The sequence below is a fragment of the Haplochromis burtoni genome, unplaced genomic scaffold (assembly GCF_018398535.1).
Source record: "Haplochromis burtoni strain Fernald_Lab_line unplaced genomic scaffold, NCSU_Asbu1 Contig_137, whole genome shotgun sequence".
Lineage (NCBI taxonomy): Eukaryota > Metazoa > Chordata > Actinopteri > Cichliformes > Cichlidae > Haplochromis > Haplochromis burtoni.
The window spans coordinates 106,628-129,353 of NW_024582498.1; the positions used below are offsets into that span (position 1 = coordinate 106,628).

Sequence of the window (22,726 nt, forward strand, 5' to 3'; positions counted from 1 at the left end):
AAGTTATTTGCACGCTTCTGTGCAATTTTCTGTTTTACTCTTTTTTATATACAATTAAAAAATGCACTCAGTTTTTTCCCATTCAATCTCTGCAGCTAGTGGTAGCTGACTCCTCCTGTGTATAACCTATGTGAGGATGACCCCGTATAAAGGCCTGAGGCTGATGCTGCTAATAAAAATGGAAAGAGAGAGAGAGAGGGAACAGTAGGGACAAATCTTCCACTCACACATGGCTGGAGCATAAATTAAAACAGTGAATCACGGGCGGACGGCGTCGCCTATGAAGAGGGGAAGAAGGACTTCAAATAAAGCCTACCGGGAGACCTTACAATGTTTACAGCTCCCCGTGAGAGGACAGGACGAGCGCTGTTTTAGCAGGACACATTGTTCTGATTGTCTGATTATGTGTTTTACAATGTTTGTTAATACACAGAGGGGGTAAAAGTTACTAAGGTAGCAGCAAAGAGGCCATGGCTCTCGTCAGCTTGAAACTTGTGTGGTAGTAACCCTTACCAAACCATCAGTGCCGAGTCTTTGACACACTTTCACAAGATTTTCATTAAAGTGCAAAAAAAAAGGGGGGGGGGGGGAGTGACTAGAAAAGAATATGACATGTTACATTCTTGTAAGAAAAAAAAAGCACATGGGCGAGCAATTTGCCCCCACAACCACACGTATGCACACACAAAAGTATGACACTTAAAGCACATAGGTACAAACACCATGAACAGCAGGTAAATAACAGTCATCTCTGTCATGAACCATGTGGGGGTTTAAAAAAAAAGAAGAATCCAAATGCATGTTGTCGTTTTTATGTCGTTTTTGTGTGCAGGGCATCCACCAAACGTATACCTTCACACACAAACACACACACACACCTGGCCATTTATTTTGCTTTGCGCGATCGTTGATTTCCTGGAACGTTACCTTAACCATAACATGTAACCAAATTCCTCAGAGTGACACAAACAAGTGTACAAATAAGGTGGGGGGGGCCTGTCACTTTGAGGTTGGGGTATCTGTCTCACACCGACAGCGATTGAGAGAGAGAGATAGAAGTAGAGGGGGACAGACAGAGGGAGAGGGAGAGGCAATACTGTCAGCACTTATTTCTCACTGATTAAACATTCATAAATCAACTTTATCTACAAGACTTTACACTAAACGTATTCTTTCTCCTTGTCTTTTATTCTTTCCCCTACATGTCGTTACGCCTTATAATGGCTCCATGTCAAACTTGTTCTGCCAGTCGGTAGTAGCTACTTCCTCGAAACCTCAGGTCCGCGGTGTCAACCTTAACCGTACATGGGCGGAGCTGCCATACCACACCCCACCCTACCCGGGATCAGCGCAGAGCGCACAGTGGATGTTGGCGATAATCTCGGTGACAGGACGGCTGAGCTGACCGGCGCGCGCTCCTCTTCTCAGCTGTCGGTGAAACGCGTTAAATCACAGGCACAGGTCGGTGTCTAAAAGCCCATTCTCCCGGGAGCCTGCGGCGAAGTCGCTACGGCGGCGGAGACTGAAAAACTTTCGATCCAGGTAAGTCATAAATGCTCTCTATGCATACTCCATATTTTATTATCAGGAACAAGTGTGCGTGACGTGGAGGTGACCCGGCGCGCTGCCTGCGGAGTTATAAAAAGTGAGTGTAATAGGATTTAGTTCTGGATGAAGACATATTCCCTTGCTGACAGCTGACACGCAGGGGTTGAGATTGTCGTCCTCCCTCCCGGTGTGGGAGGATGATGATGATGATGCGCGGGGTCAGAGGAGTAATGAGGTTTCCTGTGTCTGTTCCATGCTTTATTGGCTTTAAGTCTAGTTAGGAAAAGGTGAGGAAGGCCACTGGCCCTTATAGCCTCAAGCTGATCAACTCAGTACTGGATTACAGTGTTAGTTCCCTGCAGCTCACCGAGTCTTTCCGCTATTAGCAACCCACACTGAGGCTTTATAAAACCACAGCTATTGCGTGCAGATTGATGCTGTGATATAAAGTCCATGTAAGTTTCATCACTTCTGCCGTTTTGGCTTTTTTTTGTCACGCATGCTGCAAACCAAGAAGTAAGGATCACAGTTGAAGAGCAAGGGCAGTGCGAGTGTTCCAAGATCCAGCCTGTTCAGTTTAACAGATATCATTTGTGTGTGCGTGTGTGTGCGCGTGTGTGCATGTTAGGTGCATGGTTGACTGGCTTTATATTAACATCCATAGTAGCTGGTGCTTTTGCGGCAACTGTTACTATGGAAAAGGTTGTAATTGGCGTTGAAATTAGTGATGACTCACAAAAATTAAGCGCCTTCAGAACCTCTTTTCCAATGCTGTTTTGTAAGGGAATTACATGCTGATACACACTTCTTATAGTTTCCAATTAGGCATTCATTTTGGTCTCCCACCACTTTCCAAGTGCATTCAGCCCAGTTAGTTTATGCTTTTTAATATTTCACAAGAAGAAACCAGACAGAGGTGCACTGGGATGTCAATATACACCCACTATAAGAAATGCACAAGGCAGCAGATACAATTAAACGCTGTTAGAGCCACCTACATCAAGTCTAACATATGCCTTAGATATTTAAGGAGACATTTCACTATCAGAAAATTGTTACAACATTAAAAACATGGAGCTTTAGACCAACTAGATTTGTCATAGAAGCTCACAGGAGACACTCGAAGGAATATTTCTCTTCAAAGACAGACGCAAGATGGCCCTAGTGGTTAATAAATACATGTTATCCCCCTTATCGCACAAACCAAGCAAGGCCGAAGATCAGTGGGATCATTATTGCTGCAGGTAGTGAGGAGTGCGTGGTCTGACGTCCTTAAATCTCTTTTCCTGCAATTGAGTGGCTCAAAAACACAAGCGGTCACAGGATACAGGTTGGCCAAGAAAATGAGGCAAGTATAATTTCACAAGCGGCACCTTATAATGCAACAATGAAGTAAAGCTAAAGAAAAAAAGCTGTTCCTGAAAGAAAGAGGCAACCCATGAGGGATTTTCTCTGTGATCTGTACTTAAGAGTAAAGAGAGAGAGCAGGATCTGTTTTTACTGTTTTGGTTCTGTTTTAGCTGCTTTGCCTTTATTGATATGATAACAGATAAACAATGGACACTGCCACTGGTCTAAGCAGTTATCCTAGCAGCACTCAACAAGCCCAGTTCCGAGTGATGGATTAATGCATCCACAGTCTGTATGTAAAAGAGGATGGAAATAGCCTTAAGCAAAGGCTGTTGTGACACCTCAAGCTGAGCGTTTTTGCCATTGCCGTCGTGGTGTTTCAGATTTGAAATTTTAGGAACACGAGGTGTATCTGTCTGACAAACAGAGGGACGCTGCACTGCCCGTAGTTACCAGTGTTGAGCACACATTACAGATTGTCCTGCTTTATCCATGGGCTGCGGGCTATTTAGACAACAAATTCATTAGGAAAGCGATGACCGAGATTACGGAGCAGGGCTTGTTTTCCCACTTTCCCTTGTTTTTCAATGTCCGCACTTGTTTTTGAAACCAGAACATTGCCCCCTGTTAGCCATTAGAAAGAATGCAAGGCCCCCATCAGGCCCCATACACTGTATTTAAAAAAAAAAAAACTAAGTTTCTTTATGAGATATTTTAAATGTTTTACACCATTTTATGCACTATGCGCCCTGTCTTGAAGTAGGTAAAAGAGCAGGTACTTAGCAGAGCACTTAAGGTGCCCATACCTTAGAATTAGTGGAGCTTAGAAGAAGTTTCAACAGGGAGGCAGCTTGCTGAATCTGGTTTTGGTTAAGATGGCTGGTCATTCTTTGATTAGCTAAGCAGACGTTATGGAAATGTGTCACACAGTCATGCAAATAAGTAATGGAAGAAAAGACAGGACTACAACAAGCTGGGTGGGCTTTTCAGGCCCATCCACGTATCAAAAGTTTTATGCTTTGATTGCTAAGGAGCATTCCAGATTCTCACTGTGCATACGATTTGCCCTCTGGTTGTCATTTAGTCACCTCTAAGTTAAGATTGGCTTCAGAAATTAGTGCCTGCCCATTTCATATCACCAATGGTTAGTCGGCCTGTGATGGCTTTAAGTTGCTGAAAATAGGGCATGTGTAGACCCCCTAAAGAGCAGTGTTTTCACTAGGAGAGAAGAAGAAGTTCGTCCGCACATGATTGGGCCTTTCTTACTTTTCCAAACCTTCCATTTGGCACATAACACATGGAAAAACACAAAAAGCATAATACGGACTTTGATACATGTGAAAGTTGTTGCACTGACTTTATTCAAGTGATGAATAACCAGATTGGTGGGCTGTGTTTTTCTTTAAAAAGAAAGAGAAGAAGCCAAGCTGTCATTTTAGTGGGATGCCACTATATCCTAGTTACTGTGTAATTTAAGCCCTGCCAGTGTATTCAGTGTTATCGTGAACCTTTTCCACAAGTGCCACAATGACAATAAAAGCCTGGATCCCCAACAGACCTTTCGCTCTGCTGGTTATTTATGGCAAAATATGGACTGAAAACAGCTACCTACAGTACAGTGAACCTTCTTAAACACAAGCACGGGTCAGTGTAATTTGCCAACTGTGTGACTTAAAGTTTGTCCTAACAAGGTCAATTGAAGCGATCAAAGGCCGTGTTTTTGTTAACTTCAGAGGTTGTCTTTTTTAGATTTGTTTAATTGCTGTGAAAACTGCTCTGACACAACTTTGCATGTCGTTTTCTGCTGGTTTCTACCCTTGATTGTTCCTCGAATTCCACTGGAACTAGTGTTCAAACCGGTTTTTACTTCAGTACCAGGAAATGTGCTTGGTCTGTTCCAGTCTGAGCAGGAATGCAATCCGAGTGATTTATGGTATCTTCTTTATATATTCTTCACCCAGACTGTGCAGTATGTCATGGTCAGAAATACAAACTGTACTGTACAGTTTATTATCCTTTTACAAAGATAATTAACTTTGCGAGCTAGATCATGGCAAACCTGCGGGCTTGTTAAATCGATATCTTCTCAACGATACTGCCCCGAAACGCTCAAATGTATTAGTGCCTCCGCAGACGTGCTTACGCCCCAAGGAGGGGAAATTGTTATTTTCTAAATAAGGACATAAGTGGATGCGTAGTAAATGATTGAAGATATGTTGGGCTCTTTGCATGCTCAATCTCTATAACCTTCCAGGAGAGAAAGACAGGTTCCCAGAAACACGTCTCCCATAGCTCAGCTGTGTCGGTCAGGTCTCTTGAGAAAGTGTGACCCTGCATAAGAAAGGAATGTTCTTTATTCATCAGCTGTGCAAAGGTGAGCTGTTGTGCTGTGGAGCTGTTGTACAACCACATCAGACGATGCTTCACTGCTCGCATTTTACCACCTCATCATCCAGCAGGTGTACCATGACACTGGAAGACTGCTGACAAACAAAAATCCTGAATGATTTATAATCTCTAGCATGAATCTATTTTCACAGTAACCCGACTGAGTGATTTTGGATATTTTTGTCATGCGTCATCTTGACATTGCGTGTGGAGATCATGCTAAAACCAACAGAAGGTTTATCGGGCATTGATTTCCCAGCTTTTCATTTTATTTCTATTTTTTAGATGAAACCTTATGCACAACAGCAACTCTACCCCCTCTCTGCACGTTTGCCTTTTTACCTTAGAGGTCGACAGTAAATGCAGTTACTTATTTACAGATCACGAACAGACATGTCTGGGTTTCATTCTCAAGACGTGCAGCATTTTTTTTTTTTTTTGAATGTTACATTACATGTTAGTGACTCGAATGCTGTTTTTTTTCCATAATGCATGATGCAGGTCTCATCGTAGTCAGGAATGATATTAGTAAGAGGCAAGATGTTAAAAAAGTACTACAGCAAACTTTAAAATTCATAAATGTGGTGGTAAAATCTTTTGTTTGTTTATTGCAAAACACACTTGAGAATCCATACAGTGAGGATTATTCAGTAATATTGAGGGAAGAGCTTCACTCTGTTGGCCAGCACTTTTCCAGCTTGGCAGCTTATTCAGTTTGGACTACTGGTTATGTAAGAAGGCTATATGCAGCAGGAGGCTAATCCAGTGCCTTGATCTTAATGCCAATTATCAGATCATGGTGACGTTAGTAAAATGAAGGCACCATAATAATAATTTTTTTTTTTTAAAGTTAGTAACAAGTTAGTAATACTGTAGGTTAGCATACAACACTACACATAATATGACAGCACATGCCCAAGCACACCTGCGCCTTACACCTCAGCACGTTGTTAATGTAGAATTTAGCTGTTGTGAAACACATGCCATTAAAAAACTTGACGTATTTCATGGAAAAAAGGTCAGTCTGTGCCTGTGCTTGTCTAGTTTTGTGTTTTTTCACGGCGTGTGTTAGGTTGTCATTCTTAGAAATAGCATGTATGCAATTTTATTGCAGGGCTCTCATGTTTCCACCCACGCTCAGTGTCGGCGCATTAAAGCATGCGCAGCGAAGTACTTCACATCATGTCATGACATGTCAAGGTGACGGCAAACATGCCACGGACATCTAGGAGATCTCTTGAGTCAAGGCGGCACCTTTTAAAACAAACAGCTCAGTTTGGACACTTTGTAATGAAATGGTTATTTTATATTCTTCATTTAAAAAAAAGTCTAATCACAGAACAGGGCCTCTGTCCTGTTTTTTTATTTTTTCACATGCAAATAAGAAGCAAGTTGCACACTACCCTTACACAAATTTTCTCATTTTTGAATCTCCCTTTTTTGTAGTTTTTCAGAGCTTTGTGTTGAAGAAAAAGTGTTATTTGCATATTTTTGCATATGCTCAGGTTAAACTGCATCAAGTGCTCCCTTAAAAAACACACAAAAAGCACTTCAAGTGTGATCATGCCCCTCTTTATATTTGATCTTTTTCTTGGATGTACTGGTGGTTGGGGGTTGGTCAAAGGATCCTTGCATTTGACATGTCAAATCCTGGCTTAACAAATGTTCGGGCCCAGCAATGAAAGAAAAGGGAGGCAGCATGTGAGATAACATGTGAGGGAAGTTTTTTTTTTTCCTGTCAGCCTTATCGCTCATGCAACATTAGCTCTCCCATCTATTTAACCTCTAACTAATACCCCCTGCATCTACCCTACCCCTGCCGTCCAATGGCTTTAGAGATAAAGGGTCGTGCAGAGTAATAACTGATACTACATCAGCACATGCCGAAGCAAATGCAGATTTTCCAGTCATGAGAAGATGAGTCAAGCCAGTCTCCAGCAAGGCAAATCAGCCTCCTGCTGTGTGTGTTGTCGGGGCAAAAGCCCGACCACAGATTATGCAATCAGTTACGCTGTGTGTGCCAGCTGGTAGAGGTAGTCAGAGACAGAGTGGATGCTTTTTTTTTAATCCTTAGTGAAACAGCACATTATCCTCTAGAAGGTGTTTCGTCTTTCATCAGTTGTTTACTCTTCGTTTACTCAGATACTTTGTTTACCATTTTGGCTTATGATTCATATTCATAGCAACTGATCGAAATGGTTTCTCAGCATAAACTGATCCAATGTATCCGATATTGGATATTTCTTTCCCATTGACTATAACGTTATTTCACCTCTGGTTAAAATCTTTTCACACCGTCTGTTTCTAAATGCGGAGGGCTTTGAACTAATTTTAGCGCTGCATGTAACACTTCACCGTCAAACAGGTTAGTGTCACAATAAGAAACCACACGGGCTGCATGTTCCAGTTTTTGTTTGTCATTCAAGTGTGTTGTAACTCAATACAAGATGTGCAATCAACATTGTGGGTCAACTGATTTGTCCAGAGGGCAGATCAGACAAGTCCTCCGTCTTCACCTTTCTTTCTTCCTTTCCTTCTCTCGTTTTTTTCAGCCCAACAAGGTTTTGTGGTGCAATGATGACGAAAGTCAGAGAAGTTCTCCTGCTGTTGTTGCTGCCAGCCTTTGTGCCGCACACAGACGGAACGCGTAAGTGTTTTGGCTTGAAACTCAGTCTTAGCACCTTCTTAGGTTTCTGACAATGAGCTAAGATATCCGAGAGGTGTGATCTAGCTGGTTAACACATGAGCCAGATCTGCATAATTAATAAGCACTAAGCAACGCTGAGTTTCATCTGTGGATATTTTTTGGGTTTCATATTACTCTCAACTCACGTTAAAGTTTTATTTCTTTCATCTTCTCATCTAATTTAAAATTTCGCCTTTTTTCATTGCTTAGGCTTGACACACTGTTTAGGATGTAGTCTAGTAAATTCCTATGTCTCCTTGTTTCCATCTAATATCTGTCTTAGGTTATAGCTTACCTGGCAAGCCCACAGAGATCAAATGCCGTTCTCCAGAGAAAGAGACCTTCACATGCTGGTGGAAGCCAGGATCTGATGGGGGCCTGCCTACTACATACGCTCTCTACTATCGGAAAGAAGGGTGAGAAACTCGCGCAGAAGCGCCCAAGCTTGTTATAATTTTACTTCATGTTATCTGGTAGCCACAAACAATGAGTAATAGTTGTTTTTTTAGTTCATTCATATAAACACAGATTATAATATTAGTATATCAGGTCCCTTTACATAATGTATTATAAAGGGAAGTGTAAGCACTTGGCAATTGTTAAAAAAAACGATTTTTCATATTAATAAAAAGAAGAGTTCCATCAGTACAGCTGGCACAATGGGATGTTCTTGTTTGTGGTTTATTAAATGGCAACAATCCAAACGGTGTCAGAGGATAAAGATTGCAAAGTGCTAAGAGGTGCCCGTGAACATGGATTTTTAAATACTTCAAGGTTGATACACATGTACAGAGGAGTGGAATTACTAGCTTATTTAACTACAAAGTGAAAACACAGTTTGTAAACACTGTAAACAATCCAGGCAGGCCTTGGTCATGCAGTGGTTAATAAAGGTGTGATGGGGAATACTATTACGACTGGTGAACACTGGGACACTAAAAATCTACTATGAGTACACCGAGAAGACTGATTGGAAACAGGTGTTTTAGATTAAAACAAGTGATACTAATGAGGGCAAAGCAAACATTGAAAAAGGCAGGAAAACAATCAAAGGAAGTCAAACTGACAGAAATATAAGAAGGCAAAAAACGACACCCCCTCCCAATAAAATAACAGAGAAAAAAATGAACAAAACTTATATTGTATGTTAGGCTGCACGTGCTGCATGTGAAGAGGCTGATAAAAACTGAGCCACACATTGACAAGAATGATACTGAACTCCTGATATGCAAAGCATATGGCCACATAGTGTCATGGTTTTACTGTGGCTGGACTCAGAGGGAATCAGACAAGTGACATGAAGTTTAAAAGGTTTATGTACAAAGTATACAAAATCAGTACCTGGCTGATGACCTGTGTGGAAGATGACCTCTGTATTCTGGAAAGGTGTGGGGAGATTAACAAAGGGAATTAGCAAAGTCGGGCAGAGAGAATCTGACTGCAGTAGCTCAGATTGTCTTTGAGTGTTTACTTGTCAGCAGTGACAGTCGGACTGAGAAAGTGGTTATTGGCAGGAATCTGAGGGAGGCTGAGGAGAGTTGTTGGAGAGTGGTCCGGCAGGTGATTTTCAGGTAATTCCTTTTTTTTCAGAGGAAGTCATGTAATTAAAACTGTGACTGTGATTACCCAGCAGTGGCTCTTAAACTAAAAAAAAAAAAAAAAGATTGTCAGGGTGAGGTTAGCCTAGCGCTAGCACCCAGGGCCTCGCAAAATGCTTTCCAAGCTTTAGATATGAACTGGAATGGCTCTCAGTTGAATACGTCATAGTTTTTTGCTGGAGGCAAGTGCCAAGAAACGAAGGCATGCGGCTTACCGTCGGCTTCTGTACATTAGCACTGTCCCCACCTGAGAGACCCGCTTCAATAATGAATTGTTTTAACAGATCGGGATGGTTCAGTACAGGTGCAGAGTTTAAACCTGTCTTTGATCATTTGAAATGTTTGATATGCTTCCTACTTCCATTTCATTTAAATGGCCTGGAAAAGGAAGTGAGTCGGTTAATGGTACTGGAGCTTGACTATAATTCCTGATGAAGCAGCATTTAAAGTTTGCAAATCCAAGGAACCGTTGTAGCTGTTTCCAGGATGCGGAGACAGGCCTGTCAATTACAGCTTTCACCTCCGTCTCCAAGAAAAGTCACATGGTTAGCATGAATTCCACATTTTTTGGCCTTAACGAAGAGTTTGTTTTCAAGTAGTCTCTGTAGTACCTGCTTGCAGAGACATGAAGTTCTTCGAGGGTCTCAAGGTATCATCCAAAAAACAAACAAAAAGATGTTTCAAACGTCTCTTAAGACATCATTGACCAGGCCTTAAAGACAGTGGGGGCATTGGTTCAACTAAATGTCATGACCATATATAGTGACCTAATGGAATGTTAAATGCCGTCTTCCATTCATCCTCCTCCCGGACGTGGAACAAATGATAAGCATTACGTTGATCTAATTTTGTGAATGCTGTGGCTCACAGGCTGAGGTGATTAAGGGAAAAGGATACCTATTTTTTACAGTGATTTGATTTAACCCTCATAGTCAATGCAGGGTCGCTGAATCTCTTTTATTTTCTACAAAGAAGAAACCCGCACCCACTGGAGTGGAGAACGGTTGAATGATGCTGCTGTCAAGGGAGTCCTTGATGTATTTATCCACGGCAAGGTGTTTAGGACCGGAAAGACTGTATAGACGGCTTGAGGGAAGAGGTACCCCTGGGAGGTTGTTAATGGCACAGTCGTAAGGGTGGTAAGATGCAGAGACTGGAAATGGTCCTATTTTCTTGTACACGTTCTCTGACGTTGGTATCGATAAGGTCAGCAAGGGCTATAATTCCTCAAAACACTTATTGCAAGAGGCCAATTCATCCTTCATTTGCTCATTAAGGGTATCATACAATGTCCATCTTAGGGCTTTTTTCTCCAACCCTGTCTCAGCCATTACCCTGGACTCAGTAGAACCTCTGCTACAGACTTTGATGCAGGTTGAATACATGTCAAGCTGCTTCTTCCTCATTTAGAGAGTGTTCACAAACTAACTTGAGATTTCTTAATGAATAGTGTGTAGGACACAGACTCTATAGGGTTTCATAGTAAATATGCTTTAGTGTATTTGAGTGCCCAGACCCTTAACAGTAGTATTTTGTGAACAATTGTTTGAGAAGGTCCGTGGAGAGCACTGAAACAGTAGTGAGTACCAAAGCAAAAATCCACCCCAGTGACCTGGCTCTCCACCAGATAGTTCAGGTGAGATAGGGATGGCTGTGAAAAGGCAACTGCATCAGGAGAGGGCACACTGACCTGAACCGGAGCTTCCGGGATGGGAGAAGGTGACAGTTTGGAGTGAATTATTTACAGTGCATTACCCATCTGTTCTACCCACTGATGTGTTTCACGTAGCTGCTGAACTATAGATGTTAAAGCCTTCTCATGTTCACCTAATACAGTCTGCTGCGTCCATGGGTTTTCTACATCGTTCTGTCAAGGTTTTACTGTGGCTGGGCCCAGAGAGCAAACTCAGGCAGCTGACGTGAAGTTTAAAAGGTTTATTTACAGTCCACAAAATCAGTAAGTGGCTGGTGAATAGCAGGCTGAGAGAGGGGTTGTTGGTAGGCAGACTGGAATCAAAGGACGACTGAGGAGACTTGAAGGAGAGTGGGCAGGCAGGTGATATTCAGGCAAGTCCTTGTTTCCACAGGAAGCCTCAGAATTAGATTTGGTGTACTGTCACTGTCCGGTGGTAGCTCTTGAACTCCAAAAAGGTTGACAGGTGGGTGTCTTGATGAGCTTGCCAAGAATTCCAGATGGACAACACGGAAGTAGACAAGAAGCAGGAATCACTAATCGAAACAGCTGCAAACAAACGTCAAACATAAGGCTCTAATTTACCACCATACAATGGTGGTAAATGGTGGTAAATTTTACCACCATTTACTCTCCACCCATGGGCAGTGGCAGGAGCAATCCGCCCATAACTCAACCTGAGAGCAAAGAGGAAAAGAAAACAGGTAGAACAAGTCTAGCCTGCCTTAAACCTAACAGAGAGAGGAGGGCAAAGTTAACGTTCCTCATATCTTTTACTAAGGCTCTGATTAGCTTAGCATAAAGGCCTGAAGGTGATGCACATCTATTTTGTCACTGCTCCCTGCCAAAAACTAGTCCATCCCATAGAGGGTTACTCTATGACATATAGTCCTTTTAGAGGGCTATGACTTTTGAGGTTCTTTTCCAACTATTCCAGTCTTCAATGGCGGATTATTCATCTTCCTTAATATAACACGTAAGCTAACTTACAGTATTTTCTAATACTCAGAGTACAGTAGAGAAGATATGGCAGTGGATAAACCATGGCATGAAGGCACCCAGAGGTTGAAGGCCACTTCCTGCTGGGAAACACTAGATCCTGACATTGATCTAGATGTTACTTTTGGCGATAAGAACTACCTAAACAAATTGGTAGTCCTTGTGTTGTGGTGGTGGTGGTGGGGGTTTATGTCTTTTGACCGTTTTCACAATAATATAATGCACCATGCTACAAAAATTGTTTTTGAGGTTTAACTGTGAAGCTCCTCAGATCCGAAACGATTTGGATATCATACATTTTTGCAATAGTGAACCACCTGTTTCACCAGCCTGAATATGTACTAAATATGTTAATCAGTAATTTTGTTCTTGCATATATTTTCTTGCACCACAACACAACGGTTTTGTGGGAAATTTCATGAAGAAAATAAAAAGTAAAAGATTTTTCATCACATATTTCACCTGTAAGAGAGACATCTGCAGTTAAATTGGCTGCAAATAAATGCTGCACTTTCACAAACCACAAACCTCGAAGATTCAGCAATTTCCTCTGCTGTGATGAAACTCCATCACTTTGTGATTTTGCTAGGAGAAACATATATTGCCGCTTTCAGTTCAGGAGCTTTTTGCCTCGAGTCAGTGGCTTCCAATCTCTGCTGATGTTTGGACTGAGAAAAGAAATCTCAGACTGGCTCTTTAAACTACACGAAGAAGCTCTCAGTTCTCCACCGCTCTTGAGATTGTCTCCCTTTAACATCAGCTTTCCTGTTTTGTTCCCCCATACTTGTTGTACTATTGCAAGTGCAGCAGAGGTGTGCCTGTTTGTTTGGTTTGGTATGTGCAGGGGCGGGTTTCACTGCGCACATATCATGTCTTAATTGTGCAGCTTGCAAACGTGTATGTACCCAAAGTTTTCTTTAAGAAACTTAAATTGAATCATCATTATTTTAATTTGATGATCTTGCATTTAATGTTCTGCCTAAAATGCTTTATGGCGCAGATTTATTAGGATAGGTTTTTCCACTTAGTCAGTTTTGCCATGGCTTCCTGACACATCACATGTGCTTCTTTCAGTAACTCTATGAATAAATCAAAGTAATACCATTATAATGCTATATTATTGGTGTAGTATTTTGTATTGTTTCTCATTTTTTGATGTCTTCTTGTATTCAACTTTCAGTTCACTGTGGTATAGTGTGTAGCAGCAGAACAAATACACTTTGATTAATTGGTTTGTGCAAGTTCTGCTCACCATAGAGATGACATGAGTCACTTTCCCCACGTTTTCTGAAATCAAACCAAAGTTTATTGATTTAATTTATTTTTTCCGTCTCCAGCTCGCATGCATTTGTCGCAGGCAGCTTTACCAGCTCACATATTTTTCCTCATGTTGTCCGCACCTGAACATGTCCCCCGACCAGTCGTCACTAGTTACTGCGACAGCAGCAACAATTTGTTTCCCGTGTTCTATATGCAAACACTCCCAGTTGTGTTCATTATGACACCCAGGTCTACTGGGATATGAACCTGCAGTTCAAACAGAAAACAATACCAAAGTTATTTTCTGTGTCTCCTTTAATTAAATACAACATCCTAGCAGCTTGACAGTAAAAAAAAAAAGAGAGAGAAAAGAGATGGCCTCCACTTATTTTGCAGTCACACTTTCTCGCCATCTGTCTCCTCTCGTCACTCTCACACACATATGCAGTGTCAGGAATAGGGAGGATGTACACTGTTATTTTAATGTGGCTGTGCAAGCACAATGCCAGCGCACACCTGTGATTGCATGCCGCTCCTCTGCCTCTCTTGCAGTTCTAACGTAGTGCACGAGTGTCCTGACTACCACACAGCCGGGAAGAACTCCTGCTTCTTTAACAAGAACGACACCGTCATCTGGGTCAGCTACAACATCACCGTGGTGGCCACCAACGCACTGGGCAAGACCTACTCTGACCCTGTGGATATAGACGTGGTCTACATTGGTGAGGGGACTGGGGGCAGGGGTGGAGGGGTTTTCATAATTTCACCACAGGGATTAAAAAAAAGCAGCTCCACAGCTGCTCGGCAGCACACTGCGCTACACTGTGGCAAATGCTCTTGGAGTTTAGTCACCCCCTCCCTTTATGCTGTAACTGCTCACTAAAGGTCACCTTTTAATGTCCACAGTGAAATTTCCTTTGCAGCGATTAAAGGACTAGCTGATGCACGATCTACAAAATCAACTGAAATTAAGTTTAGCATTAACTAATGCTAAATTAAACAAAGTTAAAACATTCTTGTGTTTTGAAATTGTAACAAGAATTTCTTTTACCTCCTTATCATTTATGAGCTTCTAATGTGTTTTTGGTGGGGGCCAGTCACACTTGAGCACATGCACGCTTGTTTACTGCAATGGAAAATCTGCTCTCTTTTCTCCTGCTTCAAAAATGCACACTGTCCAGTTATTTTAGACAATCATTTACTTCACTAACAGAAATAAAGTACTTTAATGCAAGTAATTCAATACTTTAGTAAGAAGTAGTTCCATCCTTCTAAACAAAAAGTATATTCATGAAATATTTAAAATGGGAGAGTAAATTAACAGAGAAGTATTCATCTCGTCCTTGAGCCTCCTAAACTGGAAGTGTGTCGAGTTGTTCTGATCTGCTTATCTTTTTCTTTGTGTTACCTCACAATTGTCAGATATGTGTCTCCACGAGGATAGCGTAAAGCCCAAACAGTGACATTTATCACTACTATATGTCATAATACACACATCGACAAATATGTTGAAGGTCATTCCTGCAATGCTGGTGCTTATCCGCTGGGAGTGTCCTTTTGTTAGCTGTGTAACAGCTGATAATTCACCCTGCAGTGTTTTCACCTGCTGCCGTTCACAAGCCCTGTTGATGCCTATTGTTTTTTTTTTGTTTGTTTTTTCAGTAATACAATCTTTATTCATTGTTGGATTTGCTGTTGCTCTGTCTTTCTTTCATTCACATTTTCTCTCTTCTGCTCCAGTCAAGCCTCATCCTCCAGAAAAGCTAGAAGTGACAGTAATGAAGGATCAGGGCTGGCCTTTTCTTCGAGTGTCTTGGGAACCACCTCGTAAGGCTGACACCCGCTCTGGTTGGATCACTCTAATCTATGAGCTCCGCGTCAAGTTGGAGGAGGAGGAAAGCGAATGGGAGGTACGTAGGTCTCAGCGCATTTCAGGGTGTGGTATGCTCTTTGAAGTATTTGCCTTTCAAATTTGAAACTTTGTTCGAGGCTGGTGTAGGGGAACTACACGATGTGTTAGTGAAAGGACAGGTTTTTGAACATTTCAAATCTGTATATTGGAAGCCTGACAGACTAAATGATTTGTGTGTTTCTGTTGACTATGTGTGTTTCCAGAATCACATTGCGGGCCAGCAGAAGATGTTTAACATTTTCAGCCTGCGGTCAGGTGGTACATACCTTATTCAGGTGCGCTGTAAGCCCGATCACGGCTTTTGGAGTGAATGGAGTTCCACTTCCTACGTCAAAGTTCCAGAGTGTAAGACATCCGCCAACTGTCTTTTGCATTAACTAATTATTATATATTGTATAGGATATATTTATTTATTAAAGGAACAGTTTAACATTTTGGAATCTATATTACAGCACTTTCTTGTTGAGAGCTACTCTTATAATCTGAAGCACTCAGTTAGTTTACCTTAGCATGAAGGTTAGAAGTTAAAGAAGGAAGCTAATCTGGCTCTTTGCAAAGGAACCAGTTTAACCAATTTAATTATCACTAGAAATCGTATTCCTTCATTGTGGTTTTACTGCCTTTTTTTGCAGGATATTTATTTTTCCAAGGGGCCACATGACAAACCGGAACTGGACGGTCGCACCAAAAAGTGGAATTCTGCTCAGTATTATAATATTTATAAGTTTGTTGGTACGGCCCTCCACAACAATCCCAGTTGTCATGCAGCCTCTTGGGAAAAGTATTTGTTTGCCTCGCTTTAGCATGATGCAATGATAATAAACCCAGGAAGAAGAAAAAAAGATGGATACTGCGTTGTTCTGCTGAAGCACCCACACATTGTTATGTTGCGTCTTTCAGATCTCCATCGGGAAAAGTCTGTCTGGATCCTCATTTTAGTCTTTTCTGCCTTCATTTTACTGATCCTCATATGGCTGATACACATGAATAGCCACAGGTAACAATGATCTTCTTAACCACTTTGCTTTGTTAAAATGCTGGTTATTATTTATTTAAATGTATTGTTTCTGTGCAATTTCAGAATGTAATAAGAAAGTACGCCCTCAATCAGATACAAGCTTTTATGTATAAGGACAAAACAACTGTGATGATGTCTTGAAAGGTTAACGCAACCTCATATTAACAACAGCAAATGACAAATGACATAGACTATGTCCCTTATTTAACAAATATTAAGCCAAAATGCAGAAATTACTGCTTCTATAGAAATTAGGACGGTAAGTAGCAGCCAGCTTCTGATAATCAAATGCAAGTGTGACGAACAGAGGTTTTGTCAGATTTGCTCCACAGTACCACATTTAGTGAAAAATAAACACAGAATTTCAGCACAGGGACCTCATAGCACCTGTCAAACACAGCGGTGAAGGGCTGATGATTTGCACTTGCTTTGCAGCCATAGGGCCTGGGCATCTTTCAGTCAAGGTCGATCATGAATTCCTCTGTATACCAAAGTATTCACATCTGTCTGACAGCTTGGCTGAATCTAGGTCATGAAACAGGACAATGATCCCAAGCACAGCAGCAAATCTACAGTGGAACGGCTGAAAAAGAGAAATTAAGAATTAAAGTGCTGTAATGGCCCAGTCTCAAAGTCCAGCCAGACCTCAACCTGACTGAAACGCTGTGATGGGACCGTAAAAGAGCTGTGCATAAATGAATACCTGCAAACCTCAGTGAAGAGAAGCAATGCTATAGAGAAGAGGGTGCCAAAATTCCTTCACAGTGAAATGAGAGATTGACAAAGTCCCAAAGAAAACAATTACTTTAAGTTATTGCATTAGTTTTATTCATTTTTTAAATAATTATAGAGTGTAATAAGTCATGAGCTTTGGTCCATCAAAGCTTGCATTTACCTGAGCTTTAAGACCTGCTAAGGACTACATACTTTGTCATATGTTACATAAGCCCAAAGCACTCTTCAGACTTACATTTAGATCCTACGGTAGAATATTATTACTAAAATACTGCAATTACTTAGCTATCAAATTATTTGAAATTCTTTACATTTTTTTATGAGTTGTGGCTGAATTATCCCTTTACCTCAAGAAAAATCAATACTCCACAGTGGTGCCCATTTTTCACACTGTCTGTTCTGTAAAACCAGACATGGCTAAAGGATATTTCTGTGCAGAGACTTCAGTCCTTCCTTTGTTGTAAAAAAAAAACACAGAATGATCTTATTCACGTGTATAAATTCCCATTAGTAGGAAAGAAAAATCTGATTAAATGTCTCACAGGTAATCAACTATAAATAACTGTATTAGCTCATGCGATAATGTGACCATTCTGGGCTTTGGTAGCATACTGCAAGTAAAATGCTGACTATAGTCATCACATCCGTGATATTCAACTGCTGCTAACAAAGCCTTTTGTGTGTCTGTGTGTAAAGTCTGAAGCACTGCATGCTGCCGCCAGTCCCTGGTCCTAAAATCAAAGGCTTTGACAAGCAGCTTCTCAAGGTAAAGGGGTAACATTATGAACACTGTCTCGATAGCTACTTATTCAGACAAAATGTCTATTTGTATAGTGCTTTCTATTTGCATTGAGTAGTTTTACTCTTTGTGTGCAGAGTGGCAAGTCTGACGAGGTGTTCAGCGCACTGGTGGTGTCTGACTTCCCACCAACCACGTCTAACTATGAGGACTTGCTGGTAGAATACTTAGAAGTATATGTGCCAGAACAGCAGGAACTGATGGTCGACGAAGGCAAGGATCATGACGGCTGCCTGAAATCCATAGGCTCAGCATCCGACAGTGACTCTGGCCGGGGCAGCTGTGACAGTGACAATCTGTTGATGGATAAGAGTGGCGCGGCAAAAGAGGAACAGCAGCAACAAAATCAGGAGGGAGATCAAATTGGGACGGAGACACAAGGGCCCAAAGAAGCCTGGGAGAAGGAAACGATGCTATGTGCTAATGAAGATGTAGTTAGTCCCAGTACATCAAGTAAGAAGGTTAAGACCTGGCCTTCTGTGTTTTCCCCAGTGACTCCTTACAGCCCAAGCCCACTGGATCCACACAACTCACTTGAGATGCACAAACAGAATTTCCTTTCTGACACCCAGTTTCCTCCGGGCTCCCCATCCTCAGACCACTGCATCAAAAAGGCTCTCCAATCAAGCTACTGGGAGGTCTGCTTTAATAATAATCAACCTTATCCCCAGACAGATGTCCACCAGCAACTCCAGGCCCACAGCGATCGCAACATCTCAGCCATCAATGACGGAAATGCGCCCAGGAATCTGCTGTTGCCCACCCGGATGACTGAGTATGTTGAAGTGCAAAGGGTCAATGAGGAGAATAAGGTGCTTCTCCATCCTATTCCTTCAGGCCATACCCGTGAAGAAGCCTGCTCCTGGGTAGGACATGGAGACAACTACAGCAAAGTGAAAGGGGTAAACAGTGACAATGTGCTGCTGCTCCAGAGAGAGGTGGTGGAAGAAGAGAGCATGGAAATGGCTGGAGCAGCCGAGAGCTGCTACACATCTTCCATCGCTATTAACACTCCTAAGCCAACAACCTGCAGTCACATTGCCCTGCCGGTCCAGGAGGAAAGGGTTCTGGCAGTAAGTGGGTATGTCGACACTGCCACTATGTTCTCCCTGGACACTTAGCAGACATGCCAGCCCAAATTGGCAGTTGTAGAACATTGCAAGAGGCGGGGACTGAAAGATACGAAAAAGCACTAACACTCCTTAAAAAAAAAAATTGCCAAGACAATGTATATTTATTTTTTTATCTTCTTCTCCTGTAAGAGACATGTCTTTGCTGAGGGCGGAGCAGTAACACACTATTGATTATCAAATAATTGTTATTGAATATCTTGACTAATGAGCTTAATTGAGTTTTGTAATTCTTCTAAAAATCCACGTGGTACTTTATATGAGCATCCTGATTGTACTGGATGTCTATCATGAACCATCCTCTCTGGCACATAAACGTTGTTTTCATCGATCCTATTGATATACCATATAGTAATTGTGATTATCTGTTAAAAACTGCAGAAACCCCGACCTTCTACTTTGTCTCAGTTTTTTGTATGTGAGTGTATTTTCCCTTTTCCTTATAGATACCAACACTACATTTTTAAGCTGCTTTCTCTAAAGCTACAATATGTATAGCATTAAAATTAAAAACAAACACAACAAAACCAAAAGTGAGAATGTACTGCTCTATTTTTTCATTCAGAGAGAATGAGAATGTTTTTCTGTAAATACACCTCCTGCAGTTTTAATCTGCAAAGATATTTAGATTTTTGGAAGGCGGAGTAGTGTTGTATTACTTGGTATGGTAACGTACAACACTGCTCTTTATTCCTGTATGCACAGATGTCTGTATAGCCTACACGTACCTATATAAATATATGTATAGTTTTAACATGAAATGTAAAATCTTTGTGGAAAGTCATGTTTATAACAAAATAAAAAAAAAACTCAGTAATGGAATTTTGTTGATTTTTTTGTGTCCTAATTTGATAATTACATATGTGTAATTATTACTTGGCTGACAACATTAGTAATGAAAATACACGTGGAAAAGTATGCATTTACCCAGCAGCAAGCAGGGGTGGCATGTTGTTTAGAAGCAGCCCAGCATAAGGTGGTATTCAGGCCCCTGGATTGCTTTGCAGAGTACTCATTAATAATTGCAAATTTTTACCAAAATGTTATTGCAGTGTGGTGATCCAAGCATTACTACACTGAATTGGTAAAATATCAAAAGATCAAAGAATTTCATACATTTCAATCATAGAAAAGTAAAATCTAATTTTTGTTTAGTTACTAAATACATACTAAGGATCTTCTGTGCTGTTGTACATGCAGTGGTGATCAGTAAGGCTGTGGGATAATCAACGATTCTTTTTTTTTTTCCAAACTTGCAAAAGAATGAATAACGTGACAAAATAAGCAACACAAGTGAATTTAAAACGCAAACGAAAAAAGATAATGTAGCCTGTTTGGCGCCCTGGGTGAACACTCCACTCAGTTTCTGATTCAGTTGAAATTTTTCTTAGGGGGGAAATTAAATATTTTTTCCATCTTTAATATCATCTAGCACCAAATCACAAGAACATTCTCATCAAGGGTAAAGCCACAATATTAAAGAGAAAACAAATCAGACAACCACACATGAGCAAGCACGTGTGGACTGAAGCAGTGGCGCCTGTTTGGCGCCCTTGGCGAACACTACCTCTTGCCCCCCCCCACACACACACACACAAAACATATTAAGGATTGTACATTAACATACAACTGTTGTACACACACACACTGTGTTTAGTCTGTTACTGTTGCTATTTTTACCATTTCTTCTTGGAGCAACTGTAACTCACATTATTTCCTTAGGGATTAATAAAGTATTCTGATTCTGATTGTTTCAGGATGACCTGCCATTATCCAATGACACATCTGCTTACCTGTATCTTTTGCTCGTTTCTCCTCCTCTTCTTTTCTCTTTTTTCTAAACTGAGGACCTGATGGCTTTGAACTTTTCTTGTCCATCTTCCATTGGTTTTAATTTTGCACTCCAGTATGAACACAAATCCCCCAACTCGAGGATCACCACAACATAACCTAATAGACCTACACCTTAGTTCACAGATTCACTTTGGGTATTTCTGAGATTTCACACAACCCAGGATTCAAATCATGAATACATAATGGGCTTGGATTTACAACATTATAAATGAAATGTGCTCTATTTGGAAGCAGCAGGCCCCCCTCCCCTTTCGACGGCTTGTGTGTGAGACTTTAAATCATCAAACTGTAAATTTTAAATTGTTATTGATCCTTTACCCCGAGTCCTAAAGTGTATATTTATTTTCTTACTCTTCTTATATATATTGTTTGTTTACTTGCACTGCTGTAACTGGAGCCTCGTCGTCTCGTCTCTATATACTGGACTGCAGAGATGGGCAGTAACGCGTTACTGTAATCCGATTACTTTTTTCAAGTAACGAGTAAAGTAAGGGATTACTATTGCAAAAACGGTAATTAGATTACCGTTACTTTCCCGTAGGAACGCTGCGTTACTAAAACCGTGATTTTTTTGAGAATGTCTCATGACAGTGACGTAAGCGAGTGCGACGTTCGTGACAACAGCTGTGTGCAGATCAACAATGGATCATATATCGAGTGCGGGAGAGAGTATGAGCGTGCAGCGTTTAAAGCGTGGAAGTACTGACCTTACTTTGAGTTTGATTCCATAAAAAGTGACAAAAACATTAGTGTCTGTTGTGTGTGGGAAGAAAACTTCTTTTTACAGCGAAAAAACCCCCCTAACCCTGCGGCACACCTGCACCAGGGTAAACCTCCGCCTACCCTACTCCCTCAGTAATTAGTTACTGATTACTTTTTTCAAGTAACTTGACCAACACTGCTGAACTGTAGCGGAGATGACAATAAAGTTTACTTTGACTTCAGCAGCAAGCAGGCGCACCGAGGGCTCTCGCGCTCACTTTTCGTGTATAGAATTTCGAAAAAAACATCAGTGCAAATGATAAGTCTGTATCATATGTCTGGTGTTTTCGTGTTTGTTGGTTTGTTTTTATTTTTTATTTTGCGAGTTGGTTATTAGATGCTGCTCCAGCCAGCCAGAGACTCCCCCGCCGCCCCGCCCTCTCCTCCCTGTGCCGCAAGCAGCAGGCGCACCTCGCAAACGGAAGGCGCCCTTACTCCCAGCAAATGGGCGATAGAAAACCGATCGGTGCCTATGCCATTCCCAATATGCGCTGGCATAACGTCAGGGCAGCATGAGTACGAGCAATTTTTTTTTGCCGATGCCCGTGATGCCGCCCCCCACCACGATGCCGCCCCGGGCAACCGCCCGCGTCGCCCGTATCTAAAACCACTACTGGACCGAAGTGGCAGCCCTCTGCCAGGCTTTGGGTGCAGAGAGGGAGAAGAGAGAAATCTGAACATTTTAATTGGTGTTCCTCTGATTTTTTCGGGTTAAAAATAATGGGTTTTTTTTGTTTTGTTTTGTTTTTTTGGCTCACTCGTGAATAAAAATGGACACAAATAAAGTAAAGTACATAAGGGAATGATACATTTTTATACTATATCCTTTTCACACAATAAAAAACAAAGGATACCCTTCTCTTTTGCGCTTTTGTCGACTTGTTTAAAAACCAGTTTACACCAGTTAAAGGCCTTTTTTGTTGATACTAATTTAATATATTCTGTATCTTCCATTGTGCGCATAACTTTGTAAGGTTTTTCCGGTAAATTGCTA

The 22,726-nt window shown here is 41.3% G+C and overlaps 1 protein-coding gene across 1 annotated transcript; it reads left to right on the forward strand.

Moving 5' to 3' along the window:
- The first annotated feature begins 1,317 nt into the window (after positions 1-1,317).
- Positions 1,318-19,938, forward strand: prlra (prolactin receptor a). Its single transcript, XM_005931243.3, has 9 exons — positions 1,318-1,542; positions 7,839-7,933; positions 8,256-8,388; positions 14,075-14,244; positions 15,263-15,432; positions 15,638-15,779; positions 16,335-16,431; positions 17,884-17,953; positions 18,064-19,938. The coding sequence occupies exons 2-9, from the start codon at positions 7,861-7,863 to the stop codon at positions 19,105-19,107; spliced, it is 1,899 nt and encodes a 632-aa protein (XP_005931305.1). The 5' UTR covers positions 1,318-1,542; positions 7,839-7,860; the 3' UTR covers positions 19,108-19,938.
- Positions 19,939-22,726: the final 2,788 nt, after the last annotated feature.